At 33.5% G+C, this 24,760-nt stretch overlaps 2 protein-coding genes across 9 annotated transcripts in view; both read left to right on the forward strand.

Annotated features, from left to right (window-relative positions):
• The window catches only part of LOC111047906 (aspartate, glycine, lysine and serine-rich protein), a 94,408-nt gene that overhangs the window by 369 nt on the left and 69,279 nt on the right, over positions 1–24,760 (forward strand). For 6 of the 8 annotated variants that reach the window (XM_039421397.1, XM_039421396.1, XM_039421399.1 and 3 more), the window contains exons 2-8: positions 5,583–5,749; positions 6,295–6,378; positions 6,900–7,579; positions 8,970–9,218; positions 12,150–12,467; positions 22,753–22,791; positions 24,673–24,720. In XM_039421397.1, coding sequence (XP_039277331.1) covers positions 5,678–5,749; positions 6,295–6,378; positions 6,900–7,579; positions 8,970–9,218; positions 12,150–12,467; positions 22,753–22,791; positions 24,673–24,720 — 1,490 coding nt within the window. In that variant the 5' untranslated portion in view covers positions 5,583–5,677. The remainder of the gene's footprint in view (positions 1–5,582; positions 5,750–6,294; positions 6,379–6,899; positions 7,580–8,969; positions 9,219–12,149; positions 12,468–22,752; positions 22,792–24,672; positions 24,721–24,760) is intronic. The other 2 variants (XM_039421403.1, XM_039421402.1) reach the window with 2 other exon arrangements.
• Positions 1,166–2,950, forward strand: LOC120349634 (uncharacterized protein DDB_G0290685-like). The gene has a single exon (XM_039420109.1). The coding sequence runs from the start codon at positions 1,166–1,168 to the stop codon at positions 2,948–2,950; it is 1,785 nt and encodes a 594-aa protein (XP_039276043.1).

A 24,760-nucleotide genomic window follows, 5' to 3' on the forward strand; every position in this document is an offset into this window, starting at 1 on the left:
AGTTTCCATTTAAGATGAAAAGTTATGAGAAATGTTTCAACTAATCATAATATTACGAGTATAAATACTGTTTCATGCATTGAATTAGTAAGGAACTTTAAAAATAGGTCCAATAAGTAGAAAGCATTTGACAGAATTATTATGACAAGATTTTTTAAGTTATATTCCCTTTTCTAATAAAACATGTGGAAAATTTTTCTTAGAATTTCCTTATAGTTGCAAGATATTACATTTTTATGTAGGAATAATTTTTATGCAGGATGCTCTCTAATCATATATCGATTGTGTAATATATAAGTCAATTCCTAGTCCATATTATTATAGACTAGCAGGTAACCCGTGCTCCGCAAGGGAATAATAAAAACCAGAATTACTGAAAACTTGAAGAATTTAAAATAGGCCTATAACCTTCATCGGTAAATTGAGAATCTATGTGAAAAGTTCCAAGTAGTTCAGACGTGGCAATGCGTCATTTGTGAATTTCCTATCCCTTATGTGTATTTCTCTTTTATATTTTCGTAGACTGAAAAATGTAGAATTATAATGTTTCATAGATGAGAAATTAATATTAATATGTAATTGTATGGATAAATATTATGGTTACCAATGAAAAAATACTTATTGAACTACTTATGCTTCTGTGAATAGATGAAAATATATAAGCATTATTAATTTGTCAGTTGATTCATCAAGTTCTCATATCTATCACACTAAGCGGAAAAATCTGACACTAAAACAATAAGTCTATTAACTCATGTCATCAAATCTAGTTTATTATTTTACACTAAATTTTAGAGGACTATTCCGAATTTTATTATTTATGAGGAAGAGATGAAGTTCTCTTCCACTGCAAGATAAAAATAATTTAATCTCAACAAGTTTGGTCATGTTTTGATAGAATTGGAATAATACAAAAAATAGAATAAAGAGTGACATACAGTGAGCTTTTTCGGACTAATATCGATGATATTGTATTGCAGAGAGCGAGACAAAATATTACAAATGAGTTGTAATGTACAACATATAGCGAGAGAGCAGGTATATGAGAGCGATCAAGAAAAGGTAATAATTTGTGAGAATCATTGATAATTTTTGAAAAAATTCAAATCGAACTCAGTGAACGTTTTGTGGATCTACTGTATGCAATTTTGAATTGAAAATATTGATGGACGGAGGCAGAAATAGTAAAGATCGCACCAGAAGGGGAGATGATGAGGGGAGAAGTAAAGAGGATGGTGAAGTACGTGAAGAAGGAGATGGAGTTCCAGAAAACAATGAAGTAGAACAATCTCAGCTTGCAAGTGACGTGAATGAACAAGAATATGTGGATGGATCACAGGAACATTCACTGATATCAGAGATTGAGAAAAGTAGGAGAATTAATTTAGACGAAACGGGTACTACTCATATTGCGAAGATATCAGAGGGAAAAAGATCGCATCGTAAAGTAGATTATGATGATTCAAATAATGAACAGAGCTCATCTAAATCTAGAAAATATGATAAGGGTAAACATTCCAAATCCAAGAAAAATACACCTCAGACTCAAAGACCTTTATTAACATATTCAACCGAATTTGTAGAGGAGGTATATGAATCTGAAATAGAAGATCCTGAAACCAAAGTATCAAATATCAAGGATGACCAAATCAATTCTATCAGAGATAATGATGATGATGATGATGATGATGATCCCCTAATTTACAACGCAGAAGAAAAGCCATCTGTAAATTCTGTCAATACTGACGTTTCAAATGGAAATCATGGAAAACATTCCAATTATGATGAAGATGAGAAAAATCAACATGGTTTGAGTGAATCAAGAGAGTTATTTTTCAATCCTCACCAAGTAAGGATGAGTCTACCAAGCTCAAGAGATTTCACATCACGTAATCAAAGTGAAACTGGACAACGAATGTCAACAAATACTGATCATGATACTTCAAATACTGATCGAATTTTTAGGAGAGCAGGTGAAGAAATTCCAAAAGATTATGAAAATAATGCTTTGGATGATCAGTTTGAAGAAGAGTCCTATGGAAGTGAAAGTATTACATTAACAAATAGTCATCATGAACGTCGCAAGCCCTCGGGAAGTGGAAAAGGAATATTATTAAATCCTATTGAGAAGGGAGTAAACAAGACAAGCTCATTCACTTCTTCAAAATACTCTGGTGATGCACATGATGAAGATACTAGATCAGTTATGAACCAAATAGTCTCAGATCAACAACCTCAAGAGAATCACGATGGCATAGAAAAGCAAATAGATCCTGAATCCGATATTTTAGATAAACATAAAGACAGAGGGGAAAATTTACTCGTAAACCCTGTTGGAGACAGAGAGAGCAACAGTGAATTAAGATTGATCTCTCCTGAAACGAAGCCCTACACCAAAGATAGTGAAGAAATTATGGATAATCCAAGTGATAGTGATTCAAAAAGAAAACAAGATAAACATTTTGATGGAGATGAAGTAAACACTTCTGATGATCTAGGCAATGATTCTTGGAGTCCACAATCAGAACTCAACAATAATTCTTGGAATGCAAAAACAGAACAGAGACACAATAAAGGTGAAAAAGAAACTTCTGATAACCCACATGAGCAAAGAGGTAGCCTTTTAAATTCAAGATCTTTCTCCCCTAACCAGTACATTGAAGATGGAGAAGAAAACACATGTGGTCCCGACCAATGTGGTTTGAATTTTGATCCAGGTCAAAACTTCAATGACAAGGAAGATGAAGATGAAACTTCTCTCAACAAGGAAATAATGAGCCAACATAGTCCAAGCCGGAGAGAATCGGCGGTTACATTCGATGAGGGCAAAAGGAAGGATTATAATGAGGGAAGACCAAGTAAAAATCTTACATTGAATGGATCTGATGGGAATACAATGGTGCAGAGTTCATCTCCCCAGAAAATGAAAGTTTTCGATTTGATAACATGACTTGTGCAAACATGAACTATTGTATTCATTGAACCAGAAATATAAAGAAATAGTCCTCTATATTAAATTATCTTGAGAATATTCATTTGTTTGTTCTTTTATATGTAATGTAATAATTGAATAGTTCTCCGAATATTCACAATGAATAATAAGTTCCACCTTTGACTGAGGAATAATTTCATCAACTTCAACTATTCAGTAACGTAACGAGTTGATTACCTGCCAGGACAATCGTACAATTATGATGACTCAAACAAAAAAAGCATCTTTGAAAATGATATGAATGTTTAGGGCCGGTCTCCGAGCTAGGGATTCAGCTAAGTCCTAGACTTTAACTGGCTTTAAACTCTGGAGTCAGAAAATTGGCTTTCCGAGTCAGAGCGTTAACGTATTCGAGGACTTGAATAGACTCTAGAGTTTAAAGATCATGTTAGACCCTGGAGTCCATAATGTCGCTTTCTCAGTGAAGGGCTTATAAGTCCAGGACTTGAATTGGATTCTCGCCTCTTTCTGAGTCAAGGATTTATCGTTGAGTCCAGGACTTGAAACTGCGTGATTTTGAACCCTCGACTGGGGTAGGGTTTAAATTCAAGTTCTAGACGTAACTGAGCAAACACAATTTATTATTCAGTTACTGTTTTGGAGTAGATAAAGAGCCAAATAGATGTCATGGAATACCCAAACTATTTGGATTAGTCCATCTTCATTCATAATTTATAAAATGCAAGTTCATTTTGGAATAAAATTATAATAGAATAATGCGTAAAATTAACCTTATTTTACAGCTGTGACATAACCTAAAACTGTTCAAGAAAAATGATACAAGGTTTGCCTTGGAATTTATATTCCAATCTGAATGTTATTAATCGATGTCATATTCAACATATCAATAATAATAATAATATAACAATAATAAATTATTATTCCAGTCTTTTTTCAAAACAAATACGTTTTCAAACTCAATAGCCTAATGAAATTTTCATTTCAAAGTCACTAGTTAGGATCAATGATCAATAATAGCATAACGTGAAATAAAAATTTTATTCATTCACCTTTCAAAGGGTTTGCTTTGAATAGGCCTACAAAGAAATCGAAACGTATTTTTATTTTTACTTTCCTTGCCCTATTACCATAGGTAAGGAAAGTATTGCTTTCCAAAAAAAATTAAGGTACCCCAATTTCTAAATTTCTATATTTCAAGGTCCCCTGAGTCCAAAAAAGTGGTTTTTGGGTATTGTTGTGTATGTATGTATGTATGTGTGTGTGTGTGTGGTGTGTGTGTGTGTGTGTGTGTGTGTGTGTGTGTGTGTGTGTGTGTGTTGTGTGTGTGTGTGTGTGTGTGTGGTGTGTGTGTGTGTGTGGTGTGTGTGTGTGTGTGTGTGTTGTGTGTGTGTGTGTTGTGTGTGTGTGTATGTGTATGTATGAGTGTGTGTGTGTGTGTGTGTGTGTGTGTATATGAGTGTATGTGCGTCTGTGTACACGATATCTCATCTCCCAATGAACGGAATAACTTGAAATTGAAGTCCTTACGATATAAGTATCCGACAGGAACAATTTCGATCTGATGCAATTCAAAATGGCGGCTAAAATGGCGAAAATGTTGTCAAAAACAGGGTTTTTCATGATTTTCTCGGAAACGGCTTCAACGATTTTGATCAAATCCATACCTAGAATAGTCATCGATAAGCTCTATCAACTGCCACAAGTATGTTCATAAGGGGACTTGGAAGGTGCCTGGCTCTGACACTATACCTCTCAAATTGATCATGTTCTGGCATCACAAAGAATAATTTGATGTCAAATCTGCAAGCGGACTCATTATTCAGGTGGCATGTCTTTGTGATGCCAGAACATGATCAATTTGAGAGGTATAGTGTCAGAGCCAGGCACCTTCCAAGTCCCCTTATGAATGTTTTTGTGAGGAAATCTGTTACAAACTATTGGGAGGTTTTGCTCTGCTGCAAGTTGAACCAGTAGCAAATTATTCTCATTCGATCTTTCATGTGAAGTATGCGTTCCTGCAATTCCTCGCATTTGATCCACTCGACAGTTCATAATGATTATGTAAAGATTGGACAATCATGAATAGTCTATTTTTTACAGTAATATTGAATTATGGAGGAAATTCCTTTTCCTTTCGTACTATCCTTGGAATTGGAAGTTTAAAAAAACTTGTTTATACGTCTACACGCATTTCAAAAAGTAACATACATGTCAAATTTTATTGAAATCTATTGCCGTGTTTCGCCGTAAATGTGGAATAAACATTAATGAGCATATATTACACATACAAACATAAATGGAAATGCAACTATCGAATTGAAACTTGTGCCTCATTTCGCTAGGTCAATTATTGTGAAAAGTGTCAAAGCGTTCATAGCTTCAATGTGTGAACATTTTATTCTCTATTCTTTATTGATTCATACAATAATATAGGGAGAGAAAAATAAGGTAACATTGTGCTATGAGAATATTCTCTAATAATCTTTAATAACTAAGAAGAAAGTTATAAATATTATATTTCTTCTTTGTAAAACAACTATACATTTTCATTACAGGTGGATTTTCATTTCATTAATTGATTAAAAAGAGATAAAGGACTAAAACCCACTCATTATTTGATTCCTTTCAGGTATTACTAATCACCATGATAACAATAATGTGAGCTGAAGAAATTTATCCCGAAGATTTCCAATTTGATAAGCCAGAACATCGTTCTTTAGAACAATGGTAAAGGCCAAAAAAGTGCCTTTGGCAGTGAAAAGCTCTACTCGAATGAGAGATGGAAAACCTACAAAGGTCAGTCAGTCCAACAAATTCATGATATTATTTGACTTATGATCATAATTATAATGCTATAATATAAAGAGTGTTTCAGAGCTCTCTAGCAATATTCTATCATACTGGATATTTAATCATAACCAGTAATAAAAATTGCTTGATCCCTTCTCCCTACGCCGCGGGGGTGTAAGTTGTGCCAACTGGTGCCCTGTAGGTGACACCTTGACGCCAGCGTGCAAGGTGTCATGTAGACGTGAGTCATCCCCGTCTACCTGTCTTCTGTCTAAGGAGGTTACAACTACATCAATGGTATATTCTTACGAGGGTACAAGAAGTCGCCTATGGCCAAAATGACCAGGTGTCAAGTAGTCGGGGTGACAACTAGACGGCTACCCGTTGAGAGTTGGAGGATGAACTTTTTTGAGCCTTCATTGAACAGTACAGGTAGCGTGGCCCCGTCTCCATTCCATAACCCATTTTTGGTTCTATGTTTTTTTATTGCTGAACTAATCGAGTTGCTCGTCCATATCTTACTGAATTTGTAAAATTTCGCCAATTTTCAGGTTCTAGAGCTGGATCTTCCCACTGCAGAGGTTCTAGTGCCGGTTAGAAATAGCGCAAAACCAAGAAAGAAACAGTTTGTGAAGGTAATTGATAACTTTCTGTGTTTTTGTGAATGTGATTTTCTTGTAGATTCAAATTGAAACGACTTGTTATTGTCAAAACCACTCATCTATTAGAACAATTATTTGAGTAATCAGTTTGGGTTTTTACAACATTATCAATCTTTAGTAAACTGAGAGCAGAATATATAGTACATTGAGCAGCAGATTTTGATATAGTTTAAGTAGAGCTCTACGATTGGCCATTAGCTGTTGACCAATGAAAGTTGAGCAGTGTCATTTGCCGAGACTAGACACGCGCACTCGCGCACGAGGGCTATTCCAACTCTTGACCATATTTCAAGTCACATCACGACTTTCCACAGTGAGAAAATTCCAACATTGTACTGAATAATTGGATCTTATTATGTAATTAATTTTAATTTTACATTATTACTTATTTATGATTTAAGATGACGGCCAAGTATTTCTTCCTCACAATGAAATATCATTCGGATCTCCATTCTCATTTTCTCGATCATGTATCCCTCAATTATCATTTGCAGGTTCCTTTCCAATGCAAAATAGTTGGCTATGACGATCTTTTCGAGCCGATCGATTGCAAAAAATCGAAAAGTACGCTTTCATGCTTGTCTTGTGGGTCGCTGGGAGCTGGTGATTCGAGAGCAGCATCGCGAAGCAGTCGGGCTTCTTCCAGGCGAAAGCAGGGCACGCCTGGTTCCTCCACATCTATAGCCAGTTCCATATGCTCTTCAAAACAAGACAAAAAACAAGATACTTCTCGGGACACTTCTCGTGGGACTTATGACGACAGTTATGGTGAAAAGTATCGTAACAATTATGGCGACAGTTATGATGACAATTATCATGATACTTATCGGGATGGTTCTCTTGAGCCAATCGGAAGCCGCCCATCAAACGCTAGCTTCAGTCAGGGTGGAGCATATTTGACGAAAGAAGAGAAGAAAAGAAGGAAACAGGAAGAGAAACAGAGAAAGAAAGAAGATAAAAGGAGGAGGAGCGAGATTAAAAGAAGACAGAGTGAAGAGCAGAAAGAAATTAAAAAGATTGAAAAGCTGAGGAAGAAAGATGAAAAAAGAAGAAAATCTGAAGCAAAGAAGAGGGAGAAGATGAAAAGGAAAAATTCTGCACCATCCAGCTATTCATCATCACGAGAAAGTATTCCAGACAGCTCTAGAAGTCAAACACCAACTGGATCCGGTGGGTCAGTCTATTTACCAAGCATATTCAATGTCAAATTATAATCTTTTTAAAATCAATTACTGGATATTTGAAACAAAATAATGCTTTTGCATCCAAATAGTATCCAAGTGCATATCCGAATCAATGATTTATCCAACTCAATGAGTTGATATGTATGAAATACATAGACATCAACACAAGCATTTGATGAACACGTTTGGGTGAACCAAAGAAAGGCCTACATCGTTGCATTTCTCATTAGGAATACACTACGTTTGAAATTAATTTTATAGTTTTATAATTTCAGGTTGAAATCAAAATTGTGGATTCAAGTAGATCCAAGATGGCGGAACAAGATTTGGAAACGACATAAAAATAGATTTTCTTTAATTCGAATAGGCTCCTCAATGATATAAACTGTCTAATTATCCTTGAAAAAAGATATTTAGCTGTTTCCATAACTTTCACCAATCCTGAATATCTTGTAGATGCCTTTCGAAGATCTAAAGTCAATAGAAGCAGATTCCAGCTTCACCAGGGCTTGGCAACAAGAGTGGTCAGCAAAGCTGAATAATAGTATTCCATCTGTTACTATAGTCCCTACAAATTTACATCAGACTTGGAGTAATATGTAGCGCAGAGAAATGGAGGGAGATCAGCCAATTACAGTGAATAATGGAGTAATAGGTAGAAGCGCAGTTGCCAATTTGTCAGTCGTCTGACCGCTTTCAGACAGGAAACTTCGCATGTATAGCATGAGCACATGAACAATCACTAGAAGTTGGAGAACGCTGGCCGCTTTAAAACGGCAACATCGCGCCTCTGTATCCCTCCCGCTGTATGCTTTCTCTGCTGCGCATGTCCATCCCAAGTCGGAAGTAATTCTGTACAGAGTATGGGCTCAGTCTATCACGCAAAGGATGGTCAGCACTGAATAGAGTACGGACGCAGCATGATAGGTGTATCTATTCTATGCAAAATATGGTCGGCTGATTCACCTTTCTGAAAGTGTGGGTCGGTCCAGAATGTGGGACACATCGAGGAGGAATGCCCAACAACAGTTTCATTTCTCATCTTTTATCTTCCTATGTTTTTTTGTGTTCTATGCGCTAAATTGAAGTAGTCATGAGATATATATAATAATGATTCAACTGTAGAATCAAGCTTTGAGAATCAAATTCGATCCAGGCATAATTTTTAACCGAATAAATAATTAATCCAATTGAATATCTTAGCATAAATACTGAGAATCAATAATTGTTGTACGAAATTTAGGATTGCATAGAATAATCTTATTGTGAAATTCATATGTGATTCAACCCAAAAACTACCAATATTGCAAGGATAACTGTTTCAATTGGAGTTTCGTAATGTATTCATTCTGTTAAATTTAATCCTCTTTATTTTCTAAGGAGAGATTATGAAAAACAGAGGAAGAAGGAGGAGAAACGGAGAAGAAACGAAATGAAAAAAAGACAGAAAAAGCAACAAAAGGAACTGGAGAGAATTGAAAAACTGAGAAAAAAGGAGGAGAAAAAAAGACGAGCTGAAGAAAAGAAACGAGAGAAAATGGAACGAGGAAGGGGTTCTTCAGCTGCCAGCTATTCTTCGTCTAGACCCAGTTTAGCAGACAGGTCGAGGAGTCAATCACCGCCTGGCGGGTAACTTGCAATTCACTCAAATTCAATAATCACTTTCAAATACTTAAATTACGAGGTCCGATTTTTGTGATTAGAAGCTACTAGATTATACTCACGTATGTGGAGCACTCCACATTAACAAGCCGTTCGTAATTTAAAAGTATCATAGTCAATAAAAATTAGATAAAAAACTTATTAACGATTTCATAATATTAAGAGTTATAATATGTAGATACAAATATTGATTAATTGTAGTCGATCAGAGAAATCAGCAATAACTAAATTGTCTGAAAATGAATATAATTGGTTTAAATATCTAAATTATTCATTTTGATACAAACAAAGAAAGGTTCACAGACAAATCTAAGTACAAGCCTTAATGACATAATTGAGATAGCATAACAGTAAAATAGAAAAGGAGAACAAAGTGATTATAATAACGCATTTCATCAAATATCCACAACGATTCAGTATAACTAATAAGATCAGAAGAGACGATATTGAAGTTAGATGCAGGAAAGTTAATGAAGAGGTAAAGTATGAGAAAATATGAAGAGGAAGAAGAAGTTGAAAGGAGTCAGTAGAGCTCAAAAATAATTATTTAATAAATCATAAATTATTGAGCAGCATAATTTATATGGGTAAGGTCTATATGGGTTATTTATCATAGATTTATAATCGTTTCACAAAAAAAGAGAACAAAATAAGTATAATATCGTATAAGTATAATAAACTTATTATACTATACTCAGTTAATACAATTTTTTACTTTCCTTGCCCTTTTACCATAGGTAAGGAAAGTATTGCTTTCCGAAAAAGATTAAGGTTAAGATCAAATTTCTATACGTTTCAAGGTACCCTGAGTCCAAAGAAATGGTTTTTGGGTATTGGTATGTATGTGTGAGTGTATGTATGTTTGTGTACACGATATCTCATCTCCCAATTAACGGAATGACTTGAAATTTGGAACTTAAGGTTCTTACACTATAAGGATCCGACACGAACAATTTTGATCAGATTCAATTCAAAATGGCGGCTAAATGGTGAAAATGATGCTAAACACCGGGTTTTTTCGCGATTTTTTTTAAATGGCTCCAACAATTTTGATCAAATTTATACCTAAAAATAGTCATTGATAAGCTCTATCAACTGCCACTAGTCCCATATATGAAAAAAATTCAAGAGCTCCACCCCATGTATGCAAAGTTTGATTATATATTTCCAATCATCAGGCTTCAGATACAATTTAAACGAAAAGTTCTAATTGGAAAAGATTGAGCCTGGAAATATCTACAATTATTAATGTCTAATGTCTAGTAACATTTTCACCAAATATTGAAAATAAGCTCGAGATTCGAGAAAATGTGATTATACTGGAAGAAATAGCATAATTTATTGATCTCGTCAGCTGATTGATTTTAGATTATGATTGACATTTTTAAAAAGGCAAGGAAAGTTGAGCGATTACACCACACCATATTTGGCATTTCAAGGATAATAAAAAAGGAGCCTTCTTCATACGCCAATATTAGAGTAGAAATCAGACTATAGAATTATTCATCATAAATCAGCTGAAAAGGGATTACACAGATGTTTGGAGAAACATTTAAACATTTAAACATTTAAACATTTAAACATTTAAACATTTAAACATTTAAACATTTAAACATTTAAACATTTAAACATTTAAACATTTAAACATTTAAACATTTAAACATTTAAACATTTAAACATTTAAACATTAAACATTTAACATTTAAACATTTAAACATTTAAACATTTAAACATTAAACATTTAAACATTTAAACATTTAAACATTTAAACATTTAAACATTTAAACATTTAAACATTTAAACATTTAACATTTAAACATTTAACATTTAAACATTTAAACATTTAAACATTTAAACATTTAAACATTTAAACATTTAAACATTTAAACATTTAAACATTTAAACATTTAAACATTTAAACATTTAAACATTTAAACATTTAAACATTTAAACATTTAAACATTTAAACATTTAAACATTTAAACATTTAAACATTTAAACATTTAACATTTAAACATTTAACATTTAACATTTAAACATTTAAACATTTAAACATTTAACATTTAAACATTTAACATTAAACATTTAAACATTAAACATTTAAACATTTAAACATTAAACATTAAACATTTAACATTTAAACATTTAAACATTTAACATTTAAACATTTAAACATTTAAACATTTAAACATTTAAACATTTAACATTTAAACATTTAAACATTTAACATTTAAACATTTAACCATTTAAACATTTAAACATTTAAACATTTAAACATTCAAACATTTAAACATTTAGAGAAATGCCAAACCGTCGACTTGAATTTTAGACATCACTTTGCTCGATCAACAATAATCATGATGGTCATTCAGTTAAAGATGGATATCTCTTTCTTCTTCTCTCAACTGTGTTTCTTTGCAGTGGAACGAAATTCTGTTTCATTTTTTTACTCTCATATTCATAAATCATATTCTGTCTTATTTGTCAAATTAGTACTTATTTTCACTCATATTCTTAATATTTCCTATTGGTTTATTTATTATTTCCAATCATTTTCAATTTTTCATTAACTTTTTTCTCTTGGCAATTATGAAGAACTTTGTGATGTTAAATATCCCAAAAGAGTTTTGGGCTATAATGCCTGTTGTTCACATACCTGTATGTATGTATTTTTTGTGAGTAAATAAATAAGTAAATGAATAAGTAATAAATAGATAAAAAATAAATGAATAGATAAATTAATTAATCAATAAATGAATAAATAGATAGATAGATAAATAAATTAATTAATTAATTCATTGATTAATAAATACATGAATAAATCAATTAATTAATCAATAAATAAACAAAAAAATAAATTTATAAATAAGTAAAATATTCACTCCAATTTGCTTTCAGTGAAGGACTACTGTGCACCAAAACTAGATGTTTTGCAGTGAGTGAAGATGAGATGTGCAAATGCAAGTGTGCAGAGTGCTGTTGCCGTCCAAATAGTGCAAACAGTGCAAGAGATGGTGGTGGGGGAAGAGGAGGAGTTGGTGGTGGGGGAAGAGGAAGAGGTGGTGGTGGTGGTGGCGTTGGAGGAGGGGCGGGAAAAGTGCCACGCAGTGCGTCCAGTCCTGACACACCATGCTTCGGAAAGAGGAAGAAAGCAAAGTCTGGTCCAGGGTCAGGGAGACCCGGTTCAGAGAGTGATGATGGTTCCAGGCCAGGAGGGTAAGATTGGTACAATCATATTTTCTACAACCTACTTCAAATAATTGCAGAAGCTTAGATGATAGTTAAAACATAGTACTGAGTTATTTTATTTTTGGTATAAGTTAATATGAGTGAATTTTTATATCATTGATCTATTCTTGGATGCAAGAGCTCATAAATGTACCACTCTAGTTGTCCAAATCAGATTATATTGAGTCCCTTGGGCGTTAAGGTGTCACATTACTCTTTTAAAAGATGAAATAGTAGGCCTACTTGAAGAAAATGTTCCGGAGAAAAAACTGCTACTTGAAATAAAAAGTGAGGCGAGGGAATATGACAGAAAAAACTATATGATGAATGATGATGGATAGAATTCTTAAGTATAAATTATTTTAAAATGAATGAATTATGTTGTATTTATTCATTCATTTAATTGATATGCAATATGATAATTGTTTTCATGCTTGAGCCTATTGGAACAAAACCGCTTCAACAATGAATTGATTGATTGATTGAGTACTTTATTTATGTAGATTACAATATATACTGGCTTATACACTTTTATACAATAGCTTACAATACAGCAAAATTATAGATGAATTTACATAATATAGAATAAGAAAATGATTATTGAACTGTAACTTATATGATATGAAAAAGCAATTTGTAATATAATTACTATAGGTAATTATATGGTTATGCATCTACATAAATTGGAGGAGCTTTGGACATATCAATGTCCATTCTTCGGAAAGAATATTAAAAATATACTTCCCACTAACTCTCTACCAAAACGTTCATTTCATTAATTTAACTAAGGATTTATTTATAAATGAAAATATTGTGAAAGTTTTAATTAATATGAATATTTAATAGAAAGAAAAACATAAAATTCATAAAGTAGAATTATATGTAGTAATTATATGGGTAGATAAGATGAAATCATTGATTAATAAAATTGAATAGGCTGAAAGTAGATCAGGGTAGTCAACTTTTAGTAATATACAGCAGTATGCAGTGAATAATTAAAATAACATGAGTTAATATAATATACAATAAATACAATTTATTCTATAACAGGTTTATGGGTTTGTATTGGTGGGATGGATGAGGGATGGTTGTCATGGTATCGTTCTAGGGCTGGACAGTTTCAGTCATTTGTTACAAAAGATGTTTTGTCAGGATGAAGCTCGCTCAGCTCTTGATGGACCTGATAGAAACAGGAAGTGCATTCCATGCACGACAGTCACTGACCAAGAAGGATTTTGTGAAAATAGTAGTTCAATGATTGGGTATCCTTAAAGTACTTTCTCCGGTTCTAGTATGTGGAGCATCTATCCTCCTACCTTCAGAAACAAATTTTAAATCATCTTTGAAATAGTTCGGATTTCTGTATTTCAAGATATCTCTAACAAGCTTGACTATTCGAAAACGTCTTTGATCAAGAAGCTTCAATGTTGAACTGGCAATGTGGGCAGAGGTGATATGTTCATGACGTTGAAGAGAGTGGACGAAATGTAGACAATAATTTTGGCAACGCTGTAGTTTATCATTCAGAGTGACTTGCATATCGGTGAAAAAAGAATTACAATACTTTAAATGTGGGAAAATAAGAGATTGAACCAATAACAATTTAATGTTTCTAGGGAGGATGTCGTGCATTTTCTTCAATGAATGCATTGCTGAAAATAACTTTTTACATGTTTTGTTCACATGTTCTGACCAGTTAAGAGTATTATTCATAATAATTCTTAAATTTTCCACTGAGCTATAGTAAGGAATGTCATTACCATCTACACTAATTTTGTGGATCGATTCCAGGTCAATATTGTTCATAAGACGAGAATGTCCAATTATAATGGGTTGTGTTTAGATGAGATTAAGCTTAAGGCCATTTTTCTTTGTCCATTTCACTATCGAATTGATATCTTGATTCATAATCCCAACTGTTTCGTCTATTTTTGTTATGGGACAGCTTAAATAAATTTGGAGGTCATCTGCATAAGTATGGAAGCTGGAGAACTTGATAATGGAAGAAAGGTCATTAGCATACAAAGTGAATAGGAGAGGGCCTAAAATTGAACCTTGTGGTACTCCATGCATAACATTTTTCCAATTTGACTTTTTGTCACCAACAAAAACACATTGTTTCCTACCTAAGAAATAGGATTTGAGCCAAACTAGGGAGTTGTGACTAAAACCAAGAATAGCTAACTTATTTGAAAGAACTTAATGATCAACAGTATAAAATGCTTTAGAAAAATCAAATAGGGTGAAGATGGTGCATTTTCTTTGGTCCATAGCTGACCTTATATCATCAGTGACACGAAGGAGAGCTGTCTCAGTTGAATGGAATTTCCTAAAGCCCGATTGAAAGTTATGAAGCTTTCTATTGTTGTCTAGAAATTTTACAACTTGAGCATGAATAAGTCTTTCTAGCACTTTGGACAGTGCAGGTAGAATACTGATTGGTCTGAAATCCTCAACTTTTTTGGGTGATGCAACTTTATTCAGAGGGCGAACCAGAGCAAATTTCCAGTTTTCATATGATTTCCATGTAATGATTGGTAAAACAGCAAATAACATCTTCTTGATAAATTCAATAGGAATTTTGTCTACATTACCATGAATACGTTGAATTGCTTTGAAAGTGTCTTCTTCTGAGATTGGGTGGAAATGAAATTTATCAATAAGTGGTATCTCTAAGTTTGTAACCTGCTCTTCAAGATCATTGATATGATAACCAATGACAACTTCGTCGCGTTGGTTGGAATGTGAAACGAAATTGTCATTTTTATTGTCCAATGGTAAGTCAATTTGGGGATTCGATTTCTGTTTGCCAAGCCCGAATTCTTTTATTCCCTGACAAAGTGATTGTCTATTGTTTGTCATGAACGAATTGAAGTACCTAATCTTCGAGTTCCGTAATTCCTGTTTGACTCTTTTTCTAAGGCTCCTATACTCTATCAAACTGTCCAAGTTGAATGTCTTTTTAAATGTTCTATGTGCTTTGCCTCTACGTCCCATCATCTTAAGTATGTCTTCAGTCATCCATGGTACTCGTCGTTTTCTATTAATCCTCCTTGTCACATAAGGTGTATGTTTCTAATAGAAAGTCAAAGTCCAATTCTCGAAAGTCTTGACCATGTCATCAACTGAGGGTAACGCTTCAATTTGATGCCATGGAGTCTGAGCCACATCAGTTAGAAAGGCGGCTTCATCGAAGTTTTTGAAGTCTCTATATGTGATAACTTTCTGTTCTGGCTTAGGTATCTTATGGAAAGTACACAGTAGATCAAATCATGTCCAGAAACAGCTGGGACTGGGATTTGACCTGTTTGAACAGCCTTGTTGGGATCATTGACAATGAGAAGGTCAATGAGTGTGTCTGATTCATTAGTATGATAAGTTGGATCGAGAGTCATGTTTAGGCATTGGAAAAATGTAGTCAGTTGAAAGTAGTCAAAGTTTCGATTTGTCATGTTCAAGTCGGTGTATCCCCCATAACTAAATTCTTGAGAGAATAGTGATGAATTGCAAACAGTGCAAGTAACATTGATACAAAGCGATACAATGAAAATCAACATCGATTAATTTAATACTGGACTTATCAAATTTATATTACCGTTAATTCATATTATTTATAAAGCTTATAAAATGTTGGTGAAGATTGATTCATCATCTACTATTATTTTTGAAGATGATGAATCAATCTTCACCAACATTTTAAATTTTCTCTACTGGAGCAAAACATCTATAGAAAATAAAGAAGAGCCCATTATAAGCACAATATACTTGTGTACTAGAATTCACTTGAACTAACTCATCACTTCAACCCTTCAATGATCACAATGAACTAGAATGGTATAAAAAACCATGAAATTGATAATCAGGTACATTTTTCAAATAGCTTCACCCAACTAAATCTGTGAATGCTAAGTCATAAGAAATCATGTTCAATAGATTCAATTTGAATGCTTCAAATAGAAAATGATCTATTCTTTTGGTGCCCTAATCGAAATCAATTTCAATCAACATTAATCGACATAAAGAAAAGCTTCTGCCAACTTTGTGTAATGAATGACAAGATGCGAGTGGAGGTGAAAAATCGATATGTTAACAAAAAAAAATAGAAGATGATGAATCATCTTTCAATTAATCTTATACGGTAGGGTACTTTGTGGTTAAATGTGAAACACTTTCATGATTTTCCTACCTTTTATGCATGCTTACTCTTCCTTAATTTGTATGTTTGTATGGCTTTCATCTTTAGAATCTACTGAATTTTCATATTGGACTGTCTAAATAATGTAGGTTCAAATAGTAAGAACGGAAGATAAGCTACTTTACAGAGAGAATCATAGAAAGTTTCAACTCAACAAGCCCAATGTATAAATTTTTTTATTCCTCAGCCGTCATATATATTTGGCTCAACTGAAGGTTTATTATCAACCTGGCTTGGAGAATATTAACTGTAGAAAACAGCAAACACTGCACGCTATGATTTTTCAGGAAATTGCCACTGTAAACACTATTGTAATCTACGATTTATCTCAGTTTTTGACATTTTTAACTTATGATAAATTTAAGCATAGAATTATAATCATACACACATATTTTAAATATGTATTATATTATGTAATAGTATTAATATTTTATCGGTTGCAAACAATATATTTGTTATAGAATGCATGATTTAGCACATATATAAAAACAAAATGAATTTAGAGAATTTTGAGAATTAAAATGTGAAAAATTAGTTTCATCGCATGTCAAAACAATAGACAAAATTGATTGTTTCGAGCGCCATAGTGTGAATAAGATGCAACTTAGAAAGCAGTAGGCCTACTACTGTATTTTACTGTTCACTATGGTGAAGAGAGTCAGCCACGCCGTACCGCGTCGACTGTTTCCCCTTCCACAGTGTCAAATCGAATCGCAAATAAATAACAAAATACATCAATGGATTCGCAATGAATGTGGCTACATTGATTATTTGTCTAATTTTCTTTAGATTATTTGCTTCGAAGTTAATCGGAGAAAACAAAAATCAAATCGAGAACCCCCTAAATTTTTACATATATATTATTTTATCAAGAAAACTGTTAATTTTATTGGAAAAATGAATATAACTAATATTGTAGTCCATAATGTAACGAATCGAATGGCATATAAAAGAACTGTTTCCGATCAATGGTTACAGAGTTAATTGATTGCCCGTGTTTATCTGCATTTTTCATGTTTTAGGGGGCTGGGGCGGAAAGCTCCAAGGGGATTTCTTGGGACTTTTGGGAGAATAACCCTCTGGAAGGGTTCTATCGATGGTGGGAAATTCAGCTTTTATTCAATTTTCGGATTGAAACTGCTTTTTTGGACCTTCATTGACTGGGCTATTTATGTTGGTCGCAAATACATAACAATAAACATAAATGGATTTGCAATGACAGTGGCTACATTAATTATTTGGCTCATTTTCCTTTAAAACTACTTGTTTCGAAGTTAATCGAAGAAAACAAAAAAATCAAATCACAAACCCCCTAAATTTTTACATATATATTATTTTATCAAGAAAACAGTTAATTTTATTGAAAAAATGAATATAACTAATATTGTAACAAATCGAATGGCATATAATAGAACTGTTTCCGATCAATGAGTACAGAGATAATTGATTTCCCGTGTTTACCTGAATTTTTCATGTTTTGGGGGCTGGGGCGGAAAGCTCCAAGAAGATTTCTTGGGACTTTTGGGAGAATGATCCTCTGGAAGGGTTCTATCGATGGTGGGAAATTCAGCTTCTATTTAATTTTCGGATCGAAACTGCTTTCTTGGACCTTCATTGACTGGGCTAAGTTTGGAAGTAGAAAGATTCCAACTTGAAAAAACAAAAGCAAGAGCTACTTGATTATTCTGAGTAATTATCATTTCTATTTTTAATTTATGATTTTAATTCTAATTCTAGGTAATTTATATATTCTTTATTCTAACAAAATCATTAGAAATTATATGAATTCGGCCTACTTTTTATGAAAAATACCTAAAACTAACAAAAAGGAAAGCAAAAGAGCCACTTGATCATTGTAATTAATTATCAATTCCAATTTTCTCAATTTCAACAAATTATTCGAAATTACATGAATATTTCATAATTATGAAAAAAATAAATAGGTGTGAGGCAGTAAAATAGGTAATCTAATTTGAAAAGATTTCAGAGGGAAAATTTGTAATAAATGAAGAAATTGTGAAATATCATCATCACTGTTGGAAATACTTATCAAGAATCCTAGAAAACTACTGAAATTGGGTTAACAACTCCGTCTAAATTTTCTCTTAAATGTTCAATAAACTAATTTTTTCCAACATGTCTAGATTTGGTTTGGTTTATTCTAGATGGTCTTGAACTAACCTACTTATATTACAGGGAAATATGTTAATATGATCATTATGGCTTGTTATTGAACTGTCTATTTTTCTATTTTTTGAATTTCTACTGTTTCTAAAATATTCAATAGCCTGCTTTTATGACAAAAGTGCAGTATGTCGGTATTGTTTTTTGGGTCAAAACTGTGTCCATTCTCTAATAGATGGTCTGCAAAATTTGAATTAATACTACCTGTTTTCCAGGTTGTGGTATGCTCTGCAATAATTGCAGACCCCACAAGAATTATTCTTGTGTTGAAGGATCTACTAGTCTGGCCCACGTAACAGGCATTACAGTCAGCACAGTTCAGTTTATATACTCCACTTTTTTCCCGATCTGCTATGGGGTCCTTGGAGGAGTTCATAAATTGATTAAGAATTGGAGCTGACTTGAAGGCAACTTGCAGTCGTTCTCTCTTGATTGTATTCCCCACTTGCTGGGAAATTCTTCCCAATAAGGGAATCCAGCTGCTCTGGTAGGGTGATACAGCTGCCTGTCTGATTCCTGTCCTCTTGAAAATGAACTAATCTGGTGGCTTCCTTCTGTTTTATCCTGTTGAGAATGTTCCAAATATCTTCTGATTTGTAGCCGTTGTTGTTTGCAATTTCTAAGATGGTTCCAAGTTCTTTGTTGTAGTTTTCTGTAGACATTGGGGGTATGCAAATACGATGATAAAAGAAGAGGTGATAAAAAACGAGAAGAGGTGATGATTCAATGATGTCTGTAGTTCTGCCTCAATAAATAGACGAGATTTGAATTTCCTTCTCTCTCTCTGGAAGAGGCTAGAACTATATGAAAACTAGAGTACTTCAAAAACAATAGATTATTCAAAAAGAACTTTTCAACTTTGAAAATTCATATAAATCTTATTACCCTACAGTGCATGGTGTAGCCGAACATCTACATGAGTTTCAGGTTGAACAGTAGCAATCTACGGGGATTTTGCCTACAACATTCATTCAGATCAGCTCTAGAAATATTCCCAAAGGAAAATTCCCTTTCCTATTGCCTGGTAACACCACAGTATACATACAGTACGGAAACTTGGCTATACCCTGACGCCAAAATCCGCCATCTTGTTAGGAAGCGCCGCATTGTAATAGTATTGATGGTAGGTTCGGATCACTTCAATGATCCGGATCAATTGATCTCGTTCACTGCCACGAGCCAATCAGAAGACCAGGATTGGAACTTCCCAAGGTCACGTGACGTGTTTAGTATTGGGGTCATGTAAATAGCATTCTTTGGTTAGATAGGCGTTGATTACAAGTTTCCATTCTGTATCTATTCTGTGGTAACACTGTCAACCAATTCTAATGCCATAATGTATTTCATCGATGCATATCCCACAGCTGAACTTGTAAAGTGAACTTTTTCTCAGTATTTATTTCCTATTTTTAGTGACTTTTGAGCTTCTTAAAAATATATGTGATATGATAATGATCTAAAAAACCCTGAATGATGGAATTCATAAATATTTAGTTGATATTTATTTCATTTCAACCGATTTTTTACTTGTAGCCAAACAGCTACATCATGCATTGAGTCATGCTTACTAGTTCTGGGGAACATAACCTAAAATCCCATTACGCGTTATGCGATTGTTTTGGAACTAAGTGTTTGTTTACGTGTTTAGTGATAATAAGTTCTTTTTCAGCTTAATTAATGTTTTATTATTAGTTGTTATTATTATTGAAGTGTCATCATAGATAAGGGTGAGTGCTCAAATGTAATTTTTTCCGATTCATCTGGAAAACAATTTAGTCAATTGACTGAAGATCTGATATTGAACATTGAAGTTAGTGAAGACGAACTTGAAAGTGATGACAGTGACTCGGAATTACAAGCAAATGTTCTTCCTGAATCAAGAAATAATTTTGATAAAGTGTTTGACAGAATTTTAAACTCTGCTGAAGATCCCATTAGGCCTATACCAACACCAGAATGTGAAGATACATCCGATCCTCCAGCGATAAGCCCAAGTATTAATGATGTTGTTACTCAAGGACCAAAGACGACAGACACAAGCTCAGCTCTACAGAAATATGATATGGAAACAACAGATATTGAATTTATCTGCTGAAGAAACCATGTTCACTGGAGACTCCAATCTTCCTCCTGCTATTTTGGATTTGGATTCCAATTTTTTTCATATTTTTTTCCTAAAAACTTGATTGATTTGATAATCACAGAGACCCTCAAATATAGTGTTAGCATTGATCCAAACAAGCCTTTTCAGATGACAAAGACAGACTTGCATCGATATATAGGAATTCTACTGAGATGCAAAATGCCCAAATGTACAGGCTTCTCTAGCTTTGAATGTATGAATAATGCAAAATTGCTCTCTGCCTCAACAAGAGTAACAACTGTTTTCATAAATTCTTTAATGAATAGTAGAGGAAGCATTCTCCAAATAATAGTATACATAGAAGCAATTAGTGTGTGAGTCTTTATGTGATTTTTTCTTGACTTCATCAACATACAGTAAAGAATAGTGTAAATAGTAGTGTGAAAGTAATCAATTTGACTTTTTTCAATGTGATTCATTATTAGTTTTAAGAAAAACTAACAACTAGACTTATAAAAGACTCCCTCAGTGATAAATCAGGACTATTCACCTCTCCAATCCACAAAAATAACTAGAGAACTACAACAATAATGGGTGAGTCAAATGGATTGATCCAGATAGTACTCAATGCATGCTGTAGCCGAATGGCTACAACTTGATTTTCCAGCTTTTCCATTGGAAAAACAGGAGATATATTTTTTTAAATATTTTTCCATTTTTTGTGGGCCTATGATGAACTTATATTAATTGTTTCAAAAATATATGAAAATTCATGCACTGTGGGATTTTAAACAAGGTACATAGCTGGTTTTGGTGTTGTTTTAAAGGAAAACACTCCAATTTTTGACTCGCGTAGTCCACTAGTGCCTGGTCGCGCCGCACAAGCGCTAGCGGCAGTTACGTCAAAGATGGCTGCCTTCACTGAACTCGAGCATGCCAGCTGTGTGTTTTGGTTTGAAAAACGGCATAGTGTACCTTGATATGTTGTAAAAATGTTTGATACCACAGAGGCATCACTTGATATTGATGAGGATGACCGAAAACAAAATGTTTTCTTTATGCAAGATGGCGCACCACCACACTATCTGACTGACATCCGGGATTTTATCAATGACCGCTTTCCAAATCAGTGGATTGGCCATAATGCGCCAATTGCATGGCCTCTCGTTCCCCAGACTAACACTACTGGATGTTTTCTTGTGGGGTTTCATAAAAGATATGGTGTATGTACCTCCTTTGTACCTACCTGAACTTAGAGCAAGGATTTGCGCTGCTGTTGAGCAATTTACACCTGAAATGCTAGTGCGAGTCTGTGAAGAAATCGACTTATCGATGGAATGTCTGCAGGATAACCAACGGAAGTCACATAGGAAATCTTTAGTTTAAAGTAAAAAACTTGAAAGTGTTTCCTTCAAAACAACACCAAAACCAGCTCTGTATCTTGTTTAATAAGATTTATATATGAATTTTCAAAGTTGTAAAGTCCTTTTTGAATCACTATATTCACAATCCGTGGTTGTCCTAGAACACGAATAAGGTGTTTGATCAATGGATAATGATGAGAAATATTTTCCTCTAAATTTAGAAGATTGAAAAATTTTAGTCCAGGCAACGAATACTCATAAAAAGGTATAGAGGGAAGAGTTTGGAACACAATTTTTGACCCCGCAGCTCTTTTAAGGATAGTAAGGGGGTAAACATATCAAATGTCATATTGGAGAAGTTGTGTGTATTTTTAGCTTCAAAATTCTCTGAAATAATTATTTTTCTATTTATTTATAACTTTTCTATTTCACTTTTTCTATCCACAGATATGGACCCTCCAAGGATGGAAGACCTGCTGACAGACGGTATGTTATCATGTTAGTTATCAATAAATTTAGTTGTAGTTTAGTATCATTTGCAAAATTCTGAACAAAAGTGACTTAGGTTTGCAAAATTCTGAACAAAAGTGACTTAGGTTTGCAAAATTCTGAACAAAAGTGACTTAGGTTGACCTTTGCAAATTGAAAGAATTTTGCATGAGGTCGAAAATTTCGCAAATGCAAACAAAAGCTCTGGAAAATCGTCATGATTTAGGATTTTTACCATCACCTACACGCGCTGTGATTGTCCAGACGCATTTGCCACCTCCAGATCATTCTAGAAAAATTCTGCTGGGAGACCGAGTCGAATCGGATGCTTACTCATACCATTACAGAGAGGAGATAAAGTGACAATTGTGATATAGACTTTTGTAGTTCTTTATACAGTGATAAAGATACTCACATTATTCTCAACTAGTGACTCAACGATCGCTTGTAATATTTCTGTATAATTTATTAAGTTGTATATAGATGTGTCCAGTTTTTTCCAGTGTGTTATTGTGTTATAAATACTTAATCTAATCAGTATAAGCCGCCTCGAGTGTTCTATTAGTGTAGAAACCTGTAACAATAACAATTGGTGACAGAAGTGGGATAATTATTGTTTGAGGCAATCTCATAAACTGTTATCTTCGTATGTGAACTTTTATCTTCGATCAATTGAACATTTATATTAAGTGTGAACTTTGAGTGGGTGAACTTTTATCTTTGAGTTGAAAATGCCATTCTCCTGTGGATATCTGTGAGCTTTGCAATATTTTTTAGGAACTTATTCTAAAATGGTTGGGAAAGGTGTGACATTTACAAGTCTGAAAGTGAGACAATTGAAAGCCAAACTCAGAGAGCATGATTCGTATACAAATGGCTCAAAATTTATCCTACAACATCGTCTTTGTGAAGCATTACTGACTCAGGGTGTGGATTCAGAACTCTTCTCATTCGAAATAGAAACTGGAGCCCTGATGGCGAGTAAATTTGAATCATAGGAGAGTAAATTGGAAGAAAATGGATCATAATTGGAAAGTAAATTGGAGAGTGAATTAGAAGAAGAAAAACATCATTGAAAAGTAAATTCTAGAGTAAATTAGAAAAAAATAGATTTTGATTGGAAATTTGATTGAAAATTACAAGAGAACAATAAAATTCTGGAAGAGGAATTTGAAGGAAAACTTGAGATTTTGGACTATAACATACCTCCTGTATGTTAAAGTGTTATAAATAATAAATCCAATAAGTATAAATCGCCTCAAGTGTTTTATTAGTGTAGAAACCCGTAACAGTAGTCTATTATTATAGCAGTGATTATTCCACTCTTCAATAGGATCTCTCTCCAACTGAACATTTTTTATCAGTCGAAGTTACAAAATGTTTATTTATTTTTGGAGACATGATATATTTTTCGTATTTCTCTCCAATAAGACTTGCATGGAAATAATGTTCTCCTCCACCTACTGTCTGAAGTACTTACTTTACTCCCTGGAACAAAGTACTAAAGTGTCACTTTTCTCGCTCTCGGGACTAAAAAACAGAAAAACTCACTAGGGAGTGAAATCTGTTGAAGAAAAGGGTCATAAAAGGTATTTTTGTAGTAAGTTTTGTAATGTAGGTGTAGGAAAAATGTTGTGTGCGTCACTGGACTAAAGTAGTTTTTCTCCCTCAGGAAAAATCGTTCGTGTTAAACTTTAGTCCCTAGATGCCCAAATTACTATTATTCGTTTCAGAGAGAGAAATAAATGTGCTCAAAATACTTTTGGATTGAGTAGAAATAATGTTTATTTGTTTTAGAGAGGAAAATAAATTTGTCTAAAATACTTTTGGAATCATATAGGAATTGATAAGTCACAAAATAGTTTTGCTTTTCCACAGGTATAGTGGCCGTGACCCCTATATGGATGGGAGACCTGGCGATGGCAGGTATGTATACCATTACTTTTTCGTATAAAATTGGAAAAAA

Source organism: Nilaparvata lugens, chromosome 2 (assembly GCF_014356525.2).
Source record: "Nilaparvata lugens isolate BPH chromosome 2, ASM1435652v1, whole genome shotgun sequence".
NCBI classification, from domain to species: Eukaryota; Metazoa; Arthropoda; class Insecta; order Hemiptera; family Delphacidae; genus Nilaparvata; species Nilaparvata lugens.